Source organism: Bactrocera neohumeralis, chromosome 3 (genome assembly GCF_024586455.1).
Source record: "Bactrocera neohumeralis isolate Rockhampton chromosome 3, APGP_CSIRO_Bneo_wtdbg2-racon-allhic-juicebox.fasta_v2, whole genome shotgun sequence".
Taxonomy (NCBI): Eukaryota; Metazoa; Arthropoda; class Insecta; order Diptera; family Tephritidae; genus Bactrocera; species Bactrocera neohumeralis.
The window spans coordinates 75,233,426-75,259,076 of record NC_065920.1 but is presented as its reverse complement, the minus strand read 5'-3'; the positions used below and the strand labels follow the sequence as shown (position 1 = coordinate 75,259,076).

At 35.1% G+C, this 25,651-nt stretch overlaps 1 protein-coding gene across 3 annotated transcripts in view; it reads right to left on the bottom strand.

Moving 5' to 3' along the window:
* The window catches only part of LOC126751973 (protein sickie), a 474,537-nt gene that overhangs the window by 221,642 nt on the left and 227,244 nt on the right, over positions 1–25,651 (bottom strand). For all 3 annotated transcript variants that reach the window (XM_050462474.1, XM_050462475.1, XM_050462479.1), the window contains one exon: positions 1,319–1,668. In XM_050462474.1, the coding sequence (XP_050318431.1) occupies positions 1,319–1,668 (350 nt within the window). The remainder of the gene's footprint in view (positions 1–1,318; positions 1,669–25,651) is intronic.

Below are 25,651 nucleotides of genomic sequence, written 5' to 3'. Positions count from 1 at the left end.
GAGTTAAAGTGCCAGCCTTTGGATGTGCCCGATTGCGAATATTTGCTTAAAGTTTTGACTCGGTATATTCGGAGTATGTGTTTTTTCTAGATTCTTTGCAATCAATAGCTAAATTATCACTTTTAAAAGGACATCTGTTCCATATATAGAGGACACCACCACTTTACTGCCCTCGTCTATATCCCGGGACTCAATCACATCATCAGACATACATACATACATATGCAGATCAAGAGCACGCTTTTCTTTCTCATACACCAGTTTTTGGATGAATATCTTGACATGTTAGTAGAAATTAAGGACAGAATAAAGTTTATGTAGACGCTTGCCTGGCTAAAGCTAGGAAAGCTCACTAATTTTAGGTTCAAAGCTGGTTACGGAATACCAAAAGGACGTCGAGTCACTTTATAATATGACTAATATTGGTACCAAGCCATAGCGGAATCGAAGATAACTGCAATTCTGACAAGATGACAAGGAAAGGTACGCCAGATCTGCTATTAGTCAAAAGGGAATGAGATACTTTTGGCCCAAGGTCGATCGCAAGAGATCCATGAGCTCATTGCCCTTAGTAATGCAAGTCTTTGTCATTGTCTTTACGGCGTCCATGCGGTATGGTTGAAAATCTTACTGGTTGCCAGCTGCAAAAGCTGTATGAAACAAGACGAGGTAAACCCATTTTCACTTGACAACACTTGAAAGCTCACACTTTCAGATAACCCACTGAGCTGGCGGGAATAATAAGTAAAAGTCCAAACTAATTTGTATTGACATCAGGGCTCTTAGTCGATTAATATGACCTAATCTAGGGTTTCTATTTTTATGATTACAAAATGGACTACATATAATAGCACAAGCCCGATCATCATCCTGAGGATTTTACATAAGACCTAACCTAACTTTGCCAAAAGATCTATAGATTCCATACAGTTCGTAACACTAGAATGTATCAAAGCCCATTATACACTGTTTTCGAAGAGAAAAATACCTCGTATAAATTATATTAAGTTACTCCAGAATTAAAGAAATCAGGTGTTCTCAAACAGCAAATTCAACAACCGAAAACGAGTTCATATAGCGGTAAAATGGACCAGTTAGCGAGACATTGAAATGGCAACGACTCAAACCGCAATATTCTACATATTCGTTCCCATTTTACATTCAATATGAAATATTTTAATAACTTATTCCCATTATGAACGCTGTTGTTCTCATATAAAATTCATTCCCAATATAAATAAATAACGAAAACAGTTTCGTTTATCGCGTACAAGAACCTCTTCAATGTAGTATAAAAAGTGGTGAATTCAGTACTCACCTATTCAACATGGTTTCATTGCCGTTCTGCAGATGCTGCTGCTGTTGCTGGTTTTGTTGCTGCTGCTGATTACTGGCGCCAGTCGTCGCGCCTGTAGCCGCTGTATTGTTTGTTGTAGCAGCGGAGTTTGTATTGTTAGTCGTCGTATTTGTTGTGCCCAATACAACATTCGCATTTGGCGTTGTGCTCGTCGACAGTTGTTTCGATTGTTGTTTGTAGCGGCTGAGCGCAAAAAAGAGCGCCAAGACTGCTTTCAAACGACCAGCACAGATGTCATTGGTTGTGATGTTATCTAAGCCACAAACCGCCTGTGTACGCAACACATTCAGGCACGAGTTAACGTTGTCATACTGTGTGGGGAGAAATGAGAGTAAAGTGAGAATAGTTACTTGAGTGTGGTAAGTTGAATGTGGTAGAAAATAGTTTTGATGTAAATGGTGAGAATTTGAATTTGTGGCAAGATTACACTTAAATGGTAATGAAATTAAATTTTTGGGGCGTTGTTACACAACATCTATCAATTACAGTTATATTTATCATAAACTTATCTTTTTTTATATATAATATCTAAGGAGTTCTTTATATTACTTATTATTAATGATTCATGGCCTGCAGGGGTTATCATACCAGATATTTAATAGATCTTAACTCCTTTCGAATAGTCAAAATGGCGGTCAAAATTAGTTTTTACCTTAGTGGAGGATAGACCAGTTTTATCTTTTCTTTATTGTGTGGGAATGGATATCTTTTTTCCATATTACCAGTTCAACTATTGTTTCTACCCAAGATTTATGAGTAGAGGCTCTGCATTTTGAAAGCGCAGTAAACACAAGTCGATGTCTATTGACCAGGTGCTGAATAATTCATAGTTCACTCTTGGCTGTCATACTTTTAGTAACTCAGGAAGACTACATACATACAAAAACTTGGTGTCAGATAATATGTCAGATAATATAACCGAACTGTTACCACATTAGCGTTTGATTTTGAAAACTTTAGATTGTTACCTCGCTATCCTCTATTCTATTAATTTTTTGAAGACTTTTGTAGACGACTGCAATCTTTCAGTCTTTTATGGAAAAATAGCAATAGTTGTCTTGGTATATAAGTATATGTATAAGTCTGTAAGCCTGAATCCAACACCATCCTTATAGTTTGAGCCATTGTGGTGATATTGGGTCCTTCACTATTGACTTTTTTCGCAGCACATGACTGCTTTATTTTAAATATTTTAGAATTGTTGTAGTTTGGTGTCCTAACGAAGAAGGAAAATCGAAAACTGCAATTACGGCATATTTTACAAATTTTCGCATTAACGACTGTGATTTGCTTATCAAAGTTCAAAAAAATGATCCATATTTGAAGCGCATTGTTAATAGCGACGAAAAGTGGGTTCTTTACAAGAAAGTAAAAGTGAAAAGAATGAAACAACTTAAACTACTCCGAAGGTCGATAGTCATCAAAAATTGTTATGTTGTCTGTTAGGTGGGATTTTAAAGGGATAGTTTATTTTCAGCTTAGTGAACCACCCAATAGTTTGCGGTTTGAGTATATCGCCACCAAAAATGCAAAACAACGTATCGTGAAAAAAATCAATAATCGCTGCAAGATATAATTACCGATAAATATCCAATTTATAACCAAAAATCAAATTTCGTTTCAATATGAGTGTATGATATAAAATTTATAACGATTATATAACCAAACCTCAGATTTTGTTTCAATGTGAATGGTTTCCATTAGATATTTTTTCCTTCACCGGTAAACTTATGAAAAGTGATTTTACGTTATTTTACATTTTAGGTGACGACATGAAGATCATGATCATATCATCACCTGAGAACACTGATTATATAAAGTTGCGTGCATTCTTTGCAGAGAGAAGTGATCTATTCTATTTAAAATATCAAGTATAAAGTAATAAAATGTATAGTCAATGAGTCAATGCAGAGAAAAAGGCGCCAAAAATTTTGTTTGAAATATAAAGACAAAATATACATACAAACATATATGTGAAAGAAATGGTGATCTATGTGGGAAGACTGGAGGTAGCTTGTTGCCAAATGTGAATAAAAATATATTAAAATTACTAAGCAGACGGAGTGATTCTTTCTATGGCCCATCGGTTTACCACGCAACTTTTGTGTCTATCAAATTCAGCGGTGACAACAAAGCAACTTCCTTTACGAGTTCATGAGGAAGGTATACAAATTTACGTGTCGTAAAAGCGTTTAAGCATTTATTTTTAGCCATAAATGAGTGTGAGCTTCAATGGTCAAGCTTTGACAAGAAGAATGCATAAAACATGACACATAACTGTTTGAAAGGTTTTCAGCGCTAAAGAGTGGATAGTAGTCTAATTTTTCTTAGAAAAATTATTACTTTACTATCACAAAATTACCTTGAGTTTCGAGAATTGCTGTTCAAATATTACATAAAATCAATAAGTTTTCAAAATCAATAAACCTGCCACCCAAGCGACTCTTTCGAACAATTAAAATGCGTAGTTTCCACTTATTTAAATTCTCTGTACAATTCCTTACTTAATTTCACTGCTTTTGATGCTTTCAATATGCTCTAAGAACACTTTGATAGTTAACGGGCAATAAAGTTCACTGGCTATGAGAAAACTTCGCACACATTTTATGTTTATGGTTGCTTTAAAAAGGGCTTCGAACAAAAAAAAAAAAATCAGCTACTCTGAAAATAAATGAGCGCTTCATTCATCTACAAGTTTTTACGATTAAGCTGTGCGAGCGCCGTTAAACATGTGAATGACAGAAAAGGCAATAAACGAGTTGGACTCAAAGAAATACATATACATATGTATACATATGCGTGTGAACACGACCACACATCTACAACACCACAAACCCCACCGAATTGTGTGTGGTGTAGCTTTTTATTGAAGTCGTGATTTTCATACGTCACTCAGCCACGAAAATTTGCCCAAAAAATGCATTAAGATAAGTCAAAAACTTTGTACTCGCCGGCATCAAGCAACAGCAAAAACAAAACAAAAAATTAAACTCACACATATATCAAACTTGGATATGCTTGTAACGCGTGACGTTTGTTTGACAGCTTAAACGTCAAGAGATTCTAAACAAGCCACGAATTTGTCATTACTGCGCGAGTGAGTGTGTGATGAAGATATGTTTTTTGCTGCCATTTCATGTAGAAAAAATGTGTTTATAATGTTGGGTTTTATTTTTCAGAATATTCTTTCTACAATAACAACAAACACTTTTTCAAATTCTTTAAAGTTAGAGCAAACAAGATTTGTTTGATGTTTGAGGCTTGCCAGTTGACAGGCGCATTGATAAATGACGCTTTTTACTGTTAGCTGAGCGCGTGCGTTTGAAAAACAGCTGATTGCGAACGGCATTTATTTTAAACTTTTTTGTTGCATGTAAAGATGGTTGCAATGAAAAATTATATTTATAAAATATCTGATATTTGTTTAAAATTTTTAGCTTATACGGCTCACCACCCGGCTCAGCACTCACACACACTCTTGACATTTGCGCAATTTTTCAGCAGTCAATTTCCTGCTCCAACTGTCAGCGACTGTCGTTGACATTTGCCGCTTAATGATCGGTCGCAATGCAATGGCGATTGGTGCGACAACGAGTACTAATGCACTTACATATACATACATATATATATATTACATACATATGTTTGTTGAAATATGCTATAATGGATATAAGAAGTTCTACACGAAAAATGGAATATTTCTTGATCATGATTTGAAAGAAAATTGTGAAAGAGAAATTAGTTCTTATTTATAATCGTGCGCGGAGTTCATATAGTTCAAGTTCAATGTTGGGCGCCGCAATTTACTTTCAGAAATTAAATGCAGAAAATGAAATATCATGTGCACGCCAATTTACGTATTCGATAATTCGAACCTAATTACAACCCAATAGGAAAAAAATACCTTGAGGAAGAGATGTGCACATACTCGGAAATTTTATGTGCTTGCAGAAATGACATATTTAATAATTGTGCGTATATGTTTCAAAATCTCGAAATTCTATTACTTGGATTTCGGGATCCGGATACGCATAATTTCATTCATTTTAAATATATTAATATATGTTTTGAGAATTTAATATATTTTATATAAAATAGGCACATGCTATTTCATTTGTTCGAAAATCCCGAAATTATGTCACTTGGATTCTAGGATCCCGATTTGCATTATTTGATAATTTATTAAAAATAATTATAAATTAATGTAAAATACTATATGTTTTGAAAAAATAATGTTTTATATAAAATAGGCAAATTCATTAATTTAGTTACGTTACATAATTCGACGGCTATTGCCTTAGAATACCGAAAGAGATTAATTTAGTAAAAGGAAACGATTTGAAGTTTTCAAAAACATGTTGATCAAACTTTCTATTTCATTTGTTCGAATATTCCAAAATTCTGTCGCTTGGATTTCGGGATCCCGATATGCATTATTTGATAATTTATTAAAATTAATGTTAAATGTGTTTTGAAAATATAGTATATTTTATATAAAATAGGTTAATTCAATAACATATTTCGATTACATTTTTTGGCACTAATTGCTTCAGAATCCCGAAATATTTTAGTTTAATAACTGGAAATACTTTTAAATTTTTAAATACATACGTGCCTACTAAACTTTTCATTTTCTTTGTTCGAAAATCCCGAAATTATGTCACTTGTATTTCGGGATCCCGATATGGATAATTTGATAATTTATAAAAATTATTTTTGAATCAATGTAATTATAATATATTCTATATAAAATAAGTAAATCTAATAAACTAGTAACATTGGCCACAACTATACATATCTATCAGTCTTTATTTTTTTTTTGACATTTTTCGAAAGCTATTGCTTCAGAACCTTGAACTTTATTGATTTAAGGTTTAAAATTACTTTTTATAGCCAGTAGTATAGTATAAAATTACTTTTATATATGATAATATTAATATAAAATTCATATGACTGTTTTGCAGACCATTATAATAATAATATTATCCCCGAAAATTTCGGGATTTCGGAAACATAGATTTATAATTACACAAAAAATATTTTTGGAAGAGTGAATGATGTTTGAAAAAATAAAATATAACTGTGTGTAAACTTTTCAACCAAGTGCCAGACAAATTTCCTACAGGGTATACTCGTATATACTTTTATATTACCCACGTCATTGACCTGCTTTTATTACCGCATCTGTTCGCCACATCTGTCCGATGCTGGTATTTCCTGAGCGTTCATTGTAGCTGATTAAAATTCTGCTTTCAATTATTAACTGATCCACATAGGCGCACATATGTACATACATACAAGTACATATGTATGTATACTTAGCCACAAATATTTTTTAATTATCCGACAAGCTTTTGCTTGTTTGCTGATAAATGGATTTTTGTTCAAAATATATCTTTTTTATTACTGCATGTGTTGTTGTTTCTAATTTGTATTGGCGTGTAGTCGGTAAGTAGACCGCCGCATTCAATTGAGGTCATCTTCTTAATCAATCAAGTAAGTGTTCGAAAGGAACATGAAAACTGTGGCTGCAGTTGTATATATCAACCTTTGTATGTAAGTAAGTATCTCTTTTGTGCGTTTTTCCCACTGTTTAAGTCAATAATTGAAGCTAACTGTTATCTGTCGACGCAGCGGGTGTTCTAAAGCACCACCCTTTTGATCGGCAATTTGTTGTCTCACTTGCTTGGCTTGCACTACATACTACCTTCTAGAAAATCTAATTTAGAGATTGGCTTATGTTATCATATTATTTTAAATGCGTAAATTTGTAAAGAAGTGTTTTTCCAATGCCCGTCTACAACTTACATACATATCTATGTTAAAAAACCTACTTCATTTTGCACAGAAGTGATCAATCAAACGTTATAAAATCGCACAAAGAAGAGATGTGATTTATGGCGCGATAGAAGTTGAATGCGAATGAAGTTGTCGCAAATACCCGAGTGTTGATGGTTAATCAGCTTAATGGTGTTAGCGAATTTCTTTGTAGATACATACATATTGTATATCGTAAGAGATTTTAAAGAGAAGAAAGTTGTTTGATATTCTTGAATTTTTACAAAGAAACAAGCAGCCGCAGAATATTATTTTGAGACATAATATTTTTATTGTGGCTTTAAGCTAAGAAATGCTCCAAATGAAATTGCCAGCTAAGAATAAATTTTATCAAGCAGAAAAGCATAACATTTTTAAGGTAACAAATATCTTTTTCAGAGTTGCTAAGCCAATTTAAACAAAAATCTGATGTTTTGAAGATGAATACTCTTGAACCCTTGTCAAAGGTCTAAAATAAGGTAAAAAATATTTATAACGGTGGTCCCACCAAAGCAGGAAATGGTGAACCTCTTGTTTTTGATCGATCAGTCTGCAACAATACTGTAGAGTGTTACGATATCGTCATTTTCGACGAATGAACAGATTATTGAGGAGAAAAGTACGTGTGAAAAATTTCAGATCGTAATCTGTCCAAGTTACCGTTATTTACTTTTAGGCTTAACTTAGCTTAACGCCGTGTTAGCACCCTGTTAGGAAATAATGGTGATCATCTTCGTCGACACTTTCCAACTTTCCAACTTTGTAATATTTGCAATATTGTGAAGATGTTCTTATACCTCCCACAAAGCAGTAAGGCGTTGCTGGAATGTGATTTGGAGTGATGGCTCACAATCTTCAAGTTTTCATCTTCACAATACAATTTTAATCCTTTCATAATACCACAACACTTCACACAACAAAAGGTGTGAATGTTTCTCTCTGCATATAAAAATCCATAAGCATAAGAATTTTCCAATCTTCCCTAACCAAGGCTGAAACATACTCAAGCACACACCCTCCGTCGCCACAATTGAAAATCATAACAAAAGCACCGAAGAATTAGAGCACAAAGGCAGCGAAGGAAATAATGGAATTTCCCACGCAACTTTCTGCTGGCCAAGATTGACCCAGGGCCAATCGCTAGACAATTGATGCCACAACGGTATGTGTCATATGTGTGGTCAGATCAGCAAGTGCCAAACCATACGTGACTGTCAGCGCACTGAAGGCTATACTGCGATACAAACGAATATACAAATATGTGTATGAGTGTATGTAAGATAGCAAGGAAGCGCACTGCAATAGCAAATAGCGCACACGCCCGTGGAGCACAGAGCAAATCGGTTGATTGCAGTTGCCAATAATACAATAACTCGACTCATCCGATTGCAGTGGACACTCGCGCGCAGCTCAGCGCAATGTCAATGCAGCGGCGACCGCAGAGAAGCCGCATCCAGCTACACACTCATAAATCGGCGCTGTGTGGCGGCAATAAATGCCACTTGCTGTCTTCATTTTAAATGGAAAACGGAAAAACAAAAGTGGCAAGTGCCAAGCGGTGGACAGCGTGTACAGCGCATGTTATTGTAGAAATAATAACAACTACAACTTACTGGCAGTAAGGATAACAGAAGCGCGTGTGTCCAAATCCAAAATGAGTGCAGTAAGCGTGAGAATGTGTTTTGGGTCCACACCGGTGGCCGCTGTGTGTAGCTAGTCTGTTTGACCAGCCGCCACCATAGTATCCACGCTCTCACACTCATGCTCAACCATTATTGCTGGTGATAAGAAATATTGCAATTGACATAAATGACAAAAGAAATGGCAGTAAAGTGCATACGAACGCCAACTTATGGCGCAAGGACGTAGAAAAACACATACGAACCTGCCACTTGATTCACTCATTTGCGCGGTAAGATGAAAGCAGAGAAAATCGATTATGCGAAGCAGAAAATCTTATACGACTTGAAAGCTCATTTAGTCATAAGAAAAGTGCCAATGGCTTTCGGAATGCGTTGAGAATTTTTAAATTCGGCAATAAAGGAAATTAGAGGGTTAAGGGGTCTAAGAACTCCAGAACAGAAACTATAATTTAAACTTGACTTAACTTATATGTTCTGGGAGGTTATAACGTTGGTAAGTAACACAAATTTTTAATGAGGAGGGATAAAAGGGTCTCAAAGACCCCATCAAATTTCTGGAAACGGATATTTCAATATCTTAAACTTATACACAGTTTATCGTTACTAGTAGCAAGGTGTTCAGGGGTGTTGATGATTTTAAGACTTAAGAATTCTGATAAAAGTTTAGAAGCTTTTGAGGACCCTGGTCAGTAACAAATAATTTCAGTAAAGGGGAGAAAGACCCTCATAAACCCTTCCGGACTTCTAGCAGTGGGTATTTAATTTTTAAAACTTAAACAGAGTCTATTGAAGATGTACGGGAATATTGTTGACTTGAACACCAAAAATTAAGATAAAGATCTCAAGAACTTCATTAAAATTGTTTGTATATATTTTATGAATCTCGGATATCTATTGGATATAGCAGCCATACAAACTGAATGATCGAAAAATTTTCATTTGACGAGGTATCTTCAAGAAATTTATTAGAGATAATTTTCCACGGTTTCGTCACAATCTCCGAAGAAATGGTTGAAATGGGACTTTCCTATCATATAGCTGCCATGCAAACTGAACGATTGGAATTAAGTGCTTGCTCAGAAAACTTTTCCTTCAGGTATCATTAAAAAATGTGGCAGAGATTATTATCGAAGACATCTCCACAATCTCCGACGAAAATGTTTAAATCTGTCCACTACAGCTATCACCGTTCCTACGACAGTCGGGTCTACGTAACCGGAATGGACCGGGATTTGTTTCCGGCCAAGGACTTCAACCGGGCAGAATTCTGCCGCTACAATAACAACAACAATAAACTGATCGATCAAAATCAGAATAAATCTCTTTTACCCTTTTCTGCTATAACAAATGCACCTGTGAAGGGTGGCATAGTTTTGGTGCTGCCGAAGTTAACGTCGTCTTTTCTATCTAATATTTCCGACACGCTACAAATGTAATCCAGCAAGTTAACCCTTTTCATCCACATCGCATGCGCTGCAACGGTTTTCCTTACTACCGATATTTTTAAAATCTCCGAGTCCTCCCTCAAAAAATTCCAACGCCGCCACTGTTCACCTACCGCTAACCGCACCATTATTAGTAGTTACTGCAATGGCAGCCACGTTGCTTTGACCACTGCAAATATAACTGCGGATATCGCTTATAACTTCATCAAGCCAACCGATGCTTAGCTGGTCGTGCGCGTCCGCAGCTTAACTACTTTTCACCTTACACCACCAACGGCAGAGAACGGTGCTATCGCAATATCGCGCTGCTGCCACACATTTGCGGTTGCTATGCACCGCGTGAGCTCATTGCAGCGCGCAGCAACAAAGCAATTCATTTCGAGTATGCCACATGTTTCCTACTTATTAGTATGTTCGAGTATACCTTGGTTGGCCCCACCGATCACACCACACCCCGCTGTCGTTTGCGGGAAGTCAAAAGCTCAGCGGTTTCAATTGCAATTGACAGGCGGTCGTTCCGTCGTCGGCTTTACTCGCGCATGTGGCGCGTGTGTGTGGTCCACATATTGCTCTAAGAATTTCCGCTCACAATTGACGGTGGGTAGTATTTCGCTTGTAGGTGGGTGGTTGCGCAGCTGCTGAAGTTGCATGTGATGGTGGCAAAGTAGTCTCTTAATAGCAACGCCACTTTTGTGGTTTCATCTTTCAATTTATTTATTAAGAAATTTTTCTTGCACATTATTTATAAAATTTCATAGATTATTGTCAACAAAGCGTTTTGTGTTTCACAGTGTGGAAAATAATTGCACAAGAGCGAATGGTTGTGGCGGAAAGGAAGTTAGGTGGAGTTAGTTGTGCTGGGAGATAAAGTGGAATAACTGTCAATAAGTTGGAGTGTTAGGCGACGCTATTTAATGGTAGTTGAGAGAAGAAAGAGATCATAGCTTAAAATACCCAGATTGAGGGTATAGAGTGTAAATTTTTATATTGAAGGTATGTATAATTATATATTTGATTTCTTAGAACAATTGCTATCAAATCAACTGTCAAATGGATAAGATTAGTCTTCAGTACACTTTGTCAAATTACTGTGGAAAAACTTACACTGAAAAAACGATTGAAAATTGTGGAAACTTATCCTTTAACATCAAATCATGTTCTATGATGAGTCATATTTTTGGTTTGATGAGCATTTAAGTAAAGTAAAATGTCTTAATTTTTATTACGAAAAGTCTTGCAGAGGCTCTTCAGGTTCTATGTTTGATGAACCGAAACGTCTTGAAGAAGCTTTTTAGCGCACTTAATGTCGCTCCAGAAATGTCTTTAAATTTTGTAGTCTTTGAAATTAATATCAATCTTTAAAGTATCAAAAGGTCTCAAAAGACTGGAGCGGCAAGCTTTACCACATTACAATCCACTCTTCGTTGAGACGAACTTTTGGATCAAAATCATGTCCTTAAAATGACTTAACCAGCTGGAAACCAACATTCGGTAAGTTATTAGAGTACTAAGGTCATCTATTCTGAAAACAGTGGTTTACAAATAGTTCAACCGGTTCTGTTATTCATAAACCTCATTGCCTGCCGAATTCAGAATTCATTAAAATTCGAAAAGTCTTGCAGTTTACGAACTAATAACTAATTTATCTGTATTTTATTTGAAACAAAATTTCGCTATTACTAAAAACACGTGGTATACATAGAATGAGTAAAAGTGGATAACAGAGAATTTCCTGTGAGTGTTGGTTGATGACTTGATCTAATCGACTCAAAACGTATTTAGAGAACTCAAAGAAAATAGAAAAAGTTTTACAAATTATTGACGTACAATGTAAAGTAAAGAGCAAAGACCTGAAAAATAATATAAGTGAAAAAATATCAAACAATCTTTTGGATCAAGGATATACGGTATATGGATCAGTGGATGGAGTGTTATTCATCTTTGCTTTACCAAGTATCATAGAGTGCTTTTAAGAATTATTTCTTGGAGAGAAAGCAGTTCCAGCTTGAATTAAAATGAAAAGAAAACTATACAGATTAGGCTAGGTTAAGTTGGGTTAAAAGTTCGATACAAAAACAGAGAAAAGGCTATCAAAGGTAGACGCCGCGATGCAGTGCTCTAAGTTTTCAGAGTTGCAGTCGAGGAAGCAGAGAATTTCACAACGTGCAGTTTGGACGCTTTCATGTACCCAACTTTCTTGAATCTTACAGCAACCTTTACAACAATGCACCAGCGGGCTATATTGATAGATAAATACTAGACATATATGAATATAGGTATGTACTATGTGTGAAATATATATTCATTTGAAATAATGTGTACCAAAACACAAACGAAATTGAAAAAAATATAATTAGCAAAAAAATATTCAATATTAAATTGCCTCGTATTTTTAAAGGGTCTCTCAGCCAATTCATGCATGTCGCTATGAATATTAATTGAGCATTAAGCAAAAAAATAACAACAAATGACATTAAAGAAGTTTTTAATATTCAAAAACGTTTTCACCACATTTTTGGTAAATAATTTCACACTTTTATTCTAAATGACAAAGTATTTGAAAAAATGGCATGTTTTTTATGCAAATATTTAAAAAATCATTATTTGCGAAAATATTTTTTTTCATATATTACACGCAATCGCTGAAAGAGGATTGCGCTAAAATATGCTCCCGAAGGTAGAACGGCGTGAATTTTCAAAAAATGAGTAAACGAAATCCAAGCTAAAACAATAAAAAAATCAGAATATACCAGCAGGTGTGACCAGATTTAAAAAATTTTATGAATTTTTAAGCTTCACCTGCACACAAACACGCACAAAGAAAAGAATGTGGCAATAATAACAAAAAGAGTTTGCGAAAACTGAAATAAAAAGTATTACTGCAAATAGTTATATATAAGACAAAGTGACTAAATAAAGTCAAATGCAATTTGAATAAAGCCATTAAATATCAAATGCCACTAACATAAAAACAAATCTGAGTGGAGTGTGAGCCATAAAGTGGGATTTTGAAATTGTTAAACTCCAGTAGCCGTCTGTGGTGAAGCGATTAATTTTTATGGGCATTAAGTGGCAAGAATGTGCGGATAAAACTGAAAAACGCTGCACGAAACAGCAAGACTTTAATAAAGCGAGGTTTAAAGGAGGTAAAGGGAAGCTAAACATATGATATATGAGCTACTTAAGCTTCTAGTGATTTGCATGAAGTATGAGCAAGGAGTCTTAGGATCACTATACATATACTATAAGACTCAGAAATGAACATTTCAAAGTATGTTGAGAAGAGAAGTTTTCAACGACAAAAATAAAAAAAAAACAGCAGCAAGAAAACGCACCTACAAGAGACCGAACAGCTTAAAACACCAAAAAGATTAAATGCTGCTCTAGAGAAAATTAGCTATTAATCACCATAAAGTGCCGGTTTTCTCAAGAAAATTCAAGAAATTCTATTTACCTACACTTGCAGCAGTTTTGCTTCAACTTACGCTTTGTGTACAATTTGAACTTTGACTTTACTCTTGAACTGAACTTGTGAAACGTTTTAACGCCCATTCGAGCATCATTGCGGCATTACACTCAAATTTCACTTGAACTTTCGTGAATAACGAAAAATTGTGCATGAATGCTTTGAATTGTTTTGTGATAGACCCTTGAGGGAAACTTTGGCTTTTGTACCGCTACACAGTTGTTGACATTGCAGCAATGTTACATAGTTAGATATATACAGACTTACAACCGCCATTGGCCATTGATATGCGCTTCTAATGAAGAGAGAGACGATTAAATTTCATTGAAATCGATTTAATGCTCAACTGAATTGACCGCAATAACCGCCAGCAGCCACTGGCAAGCCACAACCAACTTTGTCACCCACACGCACATACAAAACACACACAAACAATACCCTAAACCAATCAACCAAAATTTGCAGTCAACAAAGGCGCACTGATGTTATGAAGTAGATATGCATTGGGAAGTGATGGTATGGTAGCGCGCAGGCTTGTAAGGGGAGCATAGTAGCGCTAGTAGGTGGCTTGAGGCTTGTGGCTTGCATTATATGTCCGCTGAAAGCGTGGCATGGCGAAAATGTCAGAGAAATGATGAAAACATGATAATAGTGATTGAAAGTTTGTCACTTTGTAGGAATGTGCCTTTGGTGGCAAAGCCGTAATTTTCAGATTTTTGCACTATACACCGGGATTTTTATGTTGCCATATATGTACATATATAGTATATAAATATTCTGCAATTTGTTAATTAATTTTTTGCAAATATTATATAAAAATTTCAGTGGCAAAAACTTTCAAGAAAAATATTCGTAACTGGCAAAAATTGTGTATATCGGTAACTAGTTTCTATGTAATGGGTTTGGTAACTACTTAGAAAATGTAACATTAGGTTGGTATATTTTTCAAGGTATTGTTTATTTACTCTTCAAAAAAATTGTTTCTCATTGCATGATTAATTTTTGAAATTAAGCATGGATAGTTCTTGCTCGCTAGAGGTCTGGTGGTCCGTAGTGGTCCAAAAGGAGAATTTGTTATTAAAATGATATAAAATTTCAAAAGCAAATATTTTCAAGAAAAATATCTGCAGATGACCAAAATTGCACATATCGGTAACTACTTCCAATGTAATGTGTTTAGTAACTACTTAGAAAATTCAACACTAGGTTAAAATTTTTATTGCCAGATATTGTTTGTCTGCAGTTTGAAGATACTTTTTCCATTGTAAGATTAGTTTTTAAAATTAAGCGTGCATTTTCGTGCTTGCCACTGATCTGAAGGCTGAGCGTACTGGTCAAAGGAAAGGGGAGGGTTGATATTAAAAGGAGAATTTATATAATTAATTATGCATATTTCTTCTTTAGAATTAGACTGGAAATTATTGCTTATAAATTTTCTATAGCGTAGTGTTTTGCAAGTAAGGGCTACTGGTTCAAAAATAACTAGTCCTTTTTTCATATGCTATAAGTATTCATCATATATATGTACATATAATATACTATATGTATTTCTACATAAAGGGGCAACTGACGAAGTCGGAAGTGAATTATATTGATATTTTTTAATCAGAACATATTTCATGTGCTCCATTCTCTCGGTTTCTTACTTAATATTTCCGTTAGTTGTTTGTGTAGAAGACCACAGAGCATTTCTCTGGCTTCAGGCGTATTTTTTCAGAAATTGCGATACCCACTTTGGAGCTACTAAATTAAAAATATATACAAATACACATTTTTTCATCTACTCCGTTTCTTTATTGCTCTTGACCGCATTCTGCTGGCCTCGGTCAGCTCGCTTATGGTCGGTCACTGCAAATGTGAGTGCATTCAATTGAAAATTAAATTTTCAGTTATTGGCAGCAAGTACTACAAAGTTCAACCCGCAGCCACACTGGCAGTTTCTTTTACTCGATCTCTTGCTGGTGGAGTGCTCGTGCACACAGGATGCGGGCGCGCCTGTACTTCCTGCCTGCCTGCATCGCCTGTTTGACTGTCTGCTCATTACGCAGCGCTGCCAAGCTGCTCGAAGCAACATCTTCTTTCGATAGCGCCAATAGACTACAAGAGTATTGGTTCTGACTTCTTGGCTTAAATTCGTTGTGGCACTTTTTTGCGATTTCCTCTACACATTTGTGGCAGCATGTTGTTCCACACACGTACATATATACATACATATATGTATGTATATATGCACGTTGCAACTTCCTTATTTAATGTCAGTGCATTTTCATTGATTTGTCTACGGGTTTTTTTTTATTCGCACTCACTTGCTGGGGTCTTTGCGAAAATTCCTTAAACTTGAAATTATTGAAATTGTCTTCCTGTTGGATGCTTCACATCCTCCGCATACTTCTGTCGGCTCTGTGCCGCACGGCCGGCGCTCACTCAATACAGCCATTTAGCAGTCAGTGGCTTGACTTGGCTTTTCAGCTTTTGTCTGAGTGATTTTCTTCGAAATAGTTTTTGATATTTCAATGTCGAGGCGCTTTTTGTGGCAGCTGACCATGTCCTAGATGCCGCTCGTTGCCCAAGAGGCCACTACAGGCATTAATAATGAAAATATTTTGCACCGAAATTTGCTCTTGAGCGGCAGCAGCAGCAGTCGGTTGATGTTTACTTTGACGATGATGATGATGATGAGCAACATGATGATGACGATGTTACTGCTGCTGCTGTGTTCATCAGCTGATGCTTGGTGCTGAAAGTGCTGATGCTAAGCATATTTACTGATGCAAAATCGTTGGCAATGTGCTGAGTTGTTGATGGCTGGGCGTGCGTTGGTGTGTGCTGGTGTTTTGTCGGCATTCTGCCTTCGCACTAGACTGGAAATTATCTACAATCAGTCGCAGACGTGTCAGCATGTGAATTCAATTTGGTATTTTAATTGGAAGTGCAGCCAATTTTCGGCAAGTGTGGGTGGGCGAACGGTCGTTTGGACTTTGGGATTGCTAGAGATGAGCTTAGAGGAAATATGACTTTGTAGTATTTCCACTTTAATTAAAATTTTATTGTTAAGTACGTGTGGTATGTAATGAGCTTCGAAAATAGTACAGATCTTTTGTTAGGGATCACATTTGTAAATCCATAGGTTACAAATGTATGCAGGAGCAAGTGTAATCTTTTATGGTGCTGTGGGAACCATATAGAGGGTGGTCGAGTTATGCGTTTTTGATTTAAAAAAGTAAGTTGAAATACCAGTTTTGGGTTTAAGATATTTTAATTGTGTGTCATTCATGTATGAGAAGGAATAGAAATTTTCAGAAAAATATGCAAGTGGGAAGCTTCTTGAAGTTTAGAGGACTTTCCAGGTGTGCAAATAAATCAAAGACAAGAAGCGAGATACATGCCTACATATGTACATTTCAAAGTTTTTTAAAGTTAACAGTTTTATGAAGAAAGAATACCTATGAAACATAAAGTACAAAGAAGTAATGAAAAACTACGCTAATGCACCTCACAATTCAGTAGAGTGAATGAATGTACATATGTACATACACATGTACATAAGTATGTTTTTTTGCCCTAGAAATATTCTGCAATACAATAATTATTTACTTTTCAATACTAGAGCCATTCAAGTCAATGTTATCAAAGGAATAAGGCAAGTATGTACTTATGTATGTATGTACTACATACCAAACAACGCATCAAACAAAATTCTTGCAGAACACTTTTCCCCAAACACATCAATTACAACAGGTTACAAATCTGCATGCACTAACATGCATTTTGATGCTGCTTCCCTACGATAATATTCAATGAAAATGCACAAAAAACAACTCACAACAAAAGCAAACAAATCGAGTGCAAATGCGACACTACTTACGGCTCGCTGTCGTTTGGAGTAGGCCGAGCGGCTGAGCGGCCGAGCACTCTTCAATTCGTAATTTGTTGTGCACAAAACGCAGCATAAATGTTACACAAATGCAAATGAACAGAATAAACTTTTTTTCGTTCGATAATTAGCAGAAACTCACCTGTAATTCTTATTTGTAGGCAAAATATAGTGGCACTTATTTTTGCAATATTGAGCACACATTTTTCACAATTTATCATTAAAATATCACTATTTATTTCACAATACACTATTTGCACTCACGACGCGCACACACATCGAACCGAACAAATTACGACTGCCCGATTGACTAGTAAACGATGCTATTGCCGCTGGATAGCGAAAATAAAAAAAAAAAAAAACAATGCTGTCAAGTGAATTTTCGTTTTTGCCCACCAATTTTTTTGGATGTGCACATATGTATGTATGTACATACTTATTGAAAAATGCATGAGACCTACAGAACTTACATACATGTGTACTTAGTACATACTTATATTCGTTGAAAGGCAAATGCGTTGTAAATTGATAAAGGAAGCGAAAGGACACAGGTAAGGCGTCAGAAAAACATTGACGTACCAATTTCTGTCTTTTCTACTGTTAATCGGGGTTTTAATATTAAAAAAATATATACATATGTATGTACATACATATATGTAGATGTATGAAAATGTACTGTTTTCAATTTATTAAATTAATTAAATAATGTCTAGCCCGATTGGCGCATATCTTTATTTATGTTTATGTTGTTAGGCAAAATATCATTTTTGTTATTAATTGTGAGGCATATAAATTCTGTAAAAAAAAATTGGTTGAACATACATATGTATGTAGTTAAAAGGTGGTAACAGGAATTTTGAATAAAAAACAGTTGCGTTTTTTTTTTTCATAGCGCATTTTGCTTGTTCCCTACGAGACGGCTGGTGTTGACTCAAAACTGGGCAGTTTGGCTTGTTGAGAGACCCCATTTGTTTTTGACATTTGACAATAATGACAAATCTAGCCAAGTGAACAGATAATTTAAATGACTAGCTACCATAAAGCATTCTGAAGAAATAAAGAATGAAATATGTTGTTAAAGTTATTTTTGAGATTAGATTTTCAGTGTATTTTACAAGATTATTAACTCTTATTAAGTGACCCTTAGTTTTACCTTTAATGAGCTTAACAACTCTTCCCGAGCTCAAATATCTTCGGTGAGGTCAATGACCTTTTACATTACCTTCAGCCCTATCAAAAACCCTTCTTTCTTGATTTACCTATAGCTAAGTTAAAAACATTTCCTGAACTCATTGAAGTTCGTGAAGTCGGGGACCTTATATTTTTGTGTTTGTTCAAGTCAACAACCTATCCTGAGTTCAGTGACCTTTGGAGAGGACAATGACAAGGGTTTACCTTTAGCCAGATTGAAAATCCTTCGCGACTTTTGATGAGGTCATTGCTCCTCTTATTTACCTTCAGCCAGGACAATAATCCATACTGAAGTCATTGATATTTGTGTTCACCTTTAGCCAGGACAACAACCGCACCTGGGATATTGACTGCTACAAACAAGGTGGCAAACTTAAGGGGCTATACCAGTGTGACACTTTCAAAAAACATTTTTTTTTTTGCTTTTTCGATAGTTTTTATATTCAAAAATATCCTGTGAAATATCGAGGTCGTATCTTAAATAGTTTTTGAATAGCAGCGTTCTAAATAGCGACCGCTCAGAGGTGCAAACATATATAAGTTAAACTTTAAACGCGTTTTTCTCGAAACGACATTTTTCAAAATTGCTGATATTACGAGTATAACTCAACGAGAAATTGACCGATCGACTTCAAATTAAAACTGGATATAGTTGAATACATTTGCTATACAATAGACTACGATATTTTTGATTGGTTTAAAATTGTTAATTTGGCATTAACAAAACGACCATTTTTATCGTAAAAAAACGATTTTTTTTTAAATTACGCCATTTTCCTAATTTTTGATATTTTTCAAAGATCTTAGTTCATTATATAGAAAACATATTTAAGTTTTATGAATTTTTTTGGTATCAATCGACCGGAATCATGCCAGCAGTTAGGCACTTTTTTTTCTGCACTTCTGCAGACAGCACATAACTCCCTTATTTTTCAATATTTTTGTAAAAAAAAATTTTTTTAATATAGCTAAAAATATACTTTATTACGAGTACGTCCATAGAACATCGAAACATTCAATCTAGTACTTTCTTTTAAAAAAATTCACGAAAATCGCCTAATTTTTTATGCGTCACACTGGTATAGCCCCTTAAAATGCTCTGTTTAAGGTATAGAAATTAGTAAAAAATATTTGTAATTATTAAAACTTAAAAATATTTTTCCGTACAATTCTTTTTGATTGTCCGCATTGTAGCTTTCTTTATTGTATAACAATATACTTTCCATTAGATATCCCAACACTTATGATATAACACTTGCCTGTCAGGCTTTGGCGTGTCATTAGTGAACACGGTCTCACCCCGCTCCCTCCAACAACGCACTCAAAAGATGACGTTCGATTTCTTCGGCATCCGCTACAAATGTTGCCAACATATTTCCCACACTATTTCATTGTCATTGCTATCGATTTGAATGTGCGTTTGACTGCATGCTCCTTTTCCTATTACACACGCTTACAACAACTTACAACAAACACAACAACATACTAACATGGAGTAGCAATGCATGGGCTTTCACTGCATATTCGCACACGTTTGGTAAATAAATTTCTCTGCAGCTATTTTGCTATTTTCATGCTTGTCTAAGCGCGCTGCACACAAATATCGCAGCGATACGATCGGAAATATGCATCCTGTTGTTCACTCTACGAAAGTTGAAGTGGAGAAGCGTTGTAATTTTGGAAGGCGAAAGAGAGGTATAAAAATGCGCTGGTGAAATAAAAGAAAGCTTTGTTTTTTCGAAAAGGAAGTAAATTGCAAAACAAGTGGAAATTGCGCACGTCGAATAAAAATTGTGTGTTGAAGTGCTGCAGATGTATATGTGCGTGTACATATGTGTGTATGTATGCAAAATGCCTAGCCTCCTGTTTACACTTGTGCTGAGAAAATTGCATATGGAAAGTTTTCGATTTTTTATTGCTTCTGCTGACGCTCAACCCATATTCATTTTGCTATATTGAGCAATTTTCCTCATGCTGTTTCGTTTCTTTACGCTTTACGCTTTTTCGCTCTGATGTTTTGTAGCAGGAGTTTCTGTTCTTTCTTTCAGCAAACCGATGTTAGAAATGATTCATTCTTGGCCTTAATACTTGTATAGTGGTATAAAACGATAGGATGCTGAGGTTAAGCTTTTTATAAGAGAAGAGTAACACATATTTAATGAAAACTTTAGAATGTGATTATTAGAAGCTTTTAGAGCTTTCAGATGAGCACTTACATCAACTGAAATTAAAATGAATCTTCATCTGACATTACTAAGTAGGGGTTAGTAGGTCTAGGTATGGCGTGACAGCCGGACAGTATAACCTAACTTGTCCTAAGAGCTTTCCAAAATAAGCTTTCAAATGAAACTGAACTTTCATCTGACATTACTAATAGTCGGTAGGTCTATGCGAAGGGTGTTCGACTTGGTTAACCTAACCTAACCTAAGAGCTTTCATATATGAGCTTTCATAAAAAGCAATATTATCTGATATCAAATCAAGTTGAATAAATTTTGACCAACTATACTTTTCAAGGATTTAATGGTAAAACCAAGTTTTAAGACATTTCCTGGCTTAAATTATCGATGTCAATCTTCCTATGAAATCTAAAATAATCGAATACTTTATTTTTTGAAGATAAGTATATGTAAGTCTCTCTTTGAGTTCTTTAGTACTTAGTTCAGATCTCATTTCAAGAAACTTACGACTTTCTGCAGCTTATGAGAGTATTTTTATTCTTATCAATCAACTTCACACTTCTATGTTATCTTTGGATTGAGGATCTTGTATCGAACAGATCTTTATTTATGAAGCATGGTATGGGCTTTTTAAGGCTAATTTTGAAGCCAACGACTAACTCTCAGTTTTTGAAATATTTAGGGCAACCTATTCGGTGACTAACAGAGCTCCAAGGCAGTTGGATAGTTTACCTACAAAGAAGGCACAGTTCAAGGGGTCAGAAAACACTCGGGTTTGGGTTATTTTTTTTAGAAGAGGAATTTTGTTTAATAAATACATATACAAATTATAATGTACCTTGTACACTGGCTATTCTTTTCGCAAAATTTCAGATTACCTTGATCTCATAGCCGATCTCCAGGAAGATCTTCGAAGGAAGGTGACTGGCGATAAGGAAGATTATACTGCTTAAAATTAGGCAAAATCCAAAACTCAAAAAAAAACATATTATTATATATGTAGATGAATACCGTTCATTATGGAATTCAAAATTTTTATTAAAAAAAGTCAGTTTCACCAAAACACGGGTTTTTTTGTGAAAAATATACACTTCAAAGCGACAGGAAAAATCGAAATTATAATCACACATACATATATTTTTATCCCTTCGACCACTTCATCTAAGAAGATCGCCTAAAAATTTCAGTGTTTCTAAGAAGGTTATAAAGTTCTTACAAATACGCTCATATCTCCGAAACTATTTGTAGGATAATTATTATATAACTTCGATAAATATCCAGACAAAACCGATTTTTTAGAATTCACAAGAGGATGTAACCCCCAATTTGTTCACTGATTCTAAAATAACATAGAAAGCCTTTGAAATCGAGCGATCCAATATCAAGCATCACTAAACCAGGCCAAAGCGTTGCTCATAACTTTCAAAAACCACCGGAAGATAAATTTTAGACAGGAAAGAGGTAAATATTAAAGCCGTAGCATGCGTATTGGATCAATAACAACAATAATAAAAGCCGTAGAGCACTTTTCATGCCATACACACAAAAGATAACAGCAAAGGCAATTTGAATAAAACCACTTCCTTACAATTGCCAATCGCGTGGCAAAGAATGCTCTATGCAACAAATAAGAAGCTGTGGCAGCTACCTATTCTAGTATAAGCGGCAGCAACAAGAAAAAAGTAAGAAATGATAATAAAAGTAAATAAATAAAAATAGGAAGTAGCAATAAAACACTTCTGAGGTACATAGGTATATGTGCTTGAATGACTAAACCGCTGCTGGGCGTGGCGAAGAGAGCGCACGCCATAGATTAACTGTAAAGATATGCGAACACGCGCGGATGAGAAATGACGAAGCAGCGCTTGCAAGCGGGGAAAATGTGCAAGAATATGCATAATGCTTCGTAGGCAAGTGGCTGCCGGTGAGCAGGTAGTGGCACATCGAGTGGAGTGGATAAGAGTGAAGTGGATGAGAGTGGTGTACGTGTTGTAATATCGTGTAATGCGAATGCACTCATTGTTAAGTGCTGTAAGCTTGTTGCCTGTTATTGTAAACTATCGATGAACTTTTTTTTATAGGAAAAAAATAAACGATTTGCTTAAATACCTACTTAGCTTTATGGAGTTATGCCAACTCTGTTGCCTTTGTTACACTTCTGTCACGTTTACCTTTATGCATTTTCGTTGGGCGGCTGCCAACTAGCATTTCAACTATTCTCTGCATTTTATTTGCCGTTTGTTTTGCTGTTGTTGATGAAAGTGTGAAGATAGTGCATTGTAATCGGTGGCATGCTTTGGAAATGGTTTTGTGAAACTAACCTTTGTATTAAGTATTCGAAAGGCTGTTATTTTGAATGAGTTTAGCAAGATTAAGGATCCTTCGATTTTCAATTATGGTTTTTTGTAACTCTTTCAAACGATTGTCCAATTACCAATTCTTCCAAAATAGGAGGATTTTATGTAATATGAAACCGTTTTAAAATTCTAACTTATAATACTTCTAAAGTTCAACAAAATAATAAAAGAATTAATATTTCGTAAAATAAACTCTGTCTTTTAACGCAGCATTATATCTCCGAGGCATGGAGCCTATAAGATCCTGACAACGTTTTATTGGCATGCCTTTCCAAATCTCTTTCACTGCCTGCTATAAATCTCCCGAATTGGTTGGTTTCTCTTCAACTACTTTTTTATTTAACGGTCCACAGGTTTTCTATGGGGTTGAGGTTAGAAAACTGAGCAGGCCACCGCAAAACCTTAATCCCGTTGACCCTAAACCATTCTTTTGCGCACTTGCTAGTATGTTTAGGGTCTTCATACTGTTGATATACCCATATCATTGGCATATTCCCTGAGATATATGATAACATTACCTCAGCTAATATTTTGACATATGCCCTTTGATTCATGATGCCTTCAATTAAGTGAACTGGAGCAAGACCACTATGTGAAAAACAACCCCATAACATGATTTTGAAACCGTTATATTTAACGGTTTTTGTTTAACGGTTTTTGTTGTTCCTTAGAATCTTTACTACCCAACAACTCAATTTTGAATTCATCCGACCACAATATGTTTCGCCAGTTTAGCCAGGGGCAGAAGCCTTGCTCTTTTGCAAATTGTATGCGGGCTTCCACGTGTTTCTTTTTGAGTAGCAATACTTTTCGTGGACTCCTGGCAATAAAATTGTTCTTCGTCAAACACCTAGGAACAGCTTCAGTATTAACTGAGAAATTTATTTCGTCACGGATGCACCTGACTGATATAAAGGGATTAAATTTGCTTCTATAATTTATGGCATTTGCTACCATTTGAGGAGAACATTTAACGATTTCTTCGATCTCTTTATAAGTTTTCTCAATTTTTTTATCGGTTCTCACTTTTACTTTTTTCATATTGGCACTCCTATTATTTTATGGACAACTGTATATGCTATGATGATCCGATCTGAACAATTTGTATGGAAATTGCGCCATTACTTTGGGAAACAATTCATGTCAATATGCACGAAGATATCTTGTCCACTAAAAAGTTTTCCATATAAGGACTTAAGTTTATCGACCATTTTGTATGGTAGATATATGCTATAGTAGTCCGATATCGACAAAACTGAGAGACTAGTTCGCGTATATACAGATAAGCGAACAAATACATGGACATGGCTAAATCGACTCAGCTCACCATGTATATAATAGGGTATCCTGATGGATGTTAAAAACTCCGTAACAAACTTAATATATCCTGTTTCAGTGTATGTATTTATATGAATAGTTATCAATGATTTATGTTATCAAACGAACAGTATTTATCTAATGAAAATAATTAGTTAATAGTAATTGAGTCAGATTATCCTTTATTGAATACTGTGAAAATTTTTCAAAAAATCGAATTTTGCTTTTGATATTTTAAATCAATACCTCAACTAGTGTTTGACAGTCCATCAGTATATATTTAAACGAGTTTTTCTCAAAACTACATTTTTTAAGTGTGCTTGAGTAATTAAGCTGAGATAAATAGTCCAATCAGGCTGCCCAAAAATGGCGAAGATTTTTGTCAAAACTCAACTTTTTTTAAAACTCTTCCGTATTGTCAATTTTGGAGTTTTTTGTCGACGGTAGGTGCAGACAATATCTTCCAGTAGCGAATTATTTTAGGTTTCCAGAATTACTGCAGGGAAGGTCCTTTATTTTTAGCGACATCAGAATATTTAATAATTTTTTTAAAAATATTTTAATTGTTTTTACTTTGCAAAAATTTACCCTTAAGCTTATGTAACTCGAAAAATATTTAATATTTTTTTTTTGCAAAATAGTTTAATTTTTTTTTTGTATTTTGTATAACTATACCCTTAAACTTAAAAAAAGTGATCAACTATTTTTTGTTTAATACCCAAAAATCACCTACTGGTACACCTGCCCCTTAGCACTCAAGCACTGATACTGTTATGCGTTTTACATCACTTTAATCTCCTCAAAATATGAAAATTATTATCAGCCTGGATTTCAAACCAAATTGGTGTATGGAGAATGCTTTTGATTATAGAAAATTAGCGACATTTGTTGTAATTGAATTTTCGGAAATTATTTTGCAACAAAATTAATTACAAATTGTTAACGAAAACAATACGAGCGCATGCACATAAAGGGACTATGGACAAAATGAAAGCCCAAAAGCA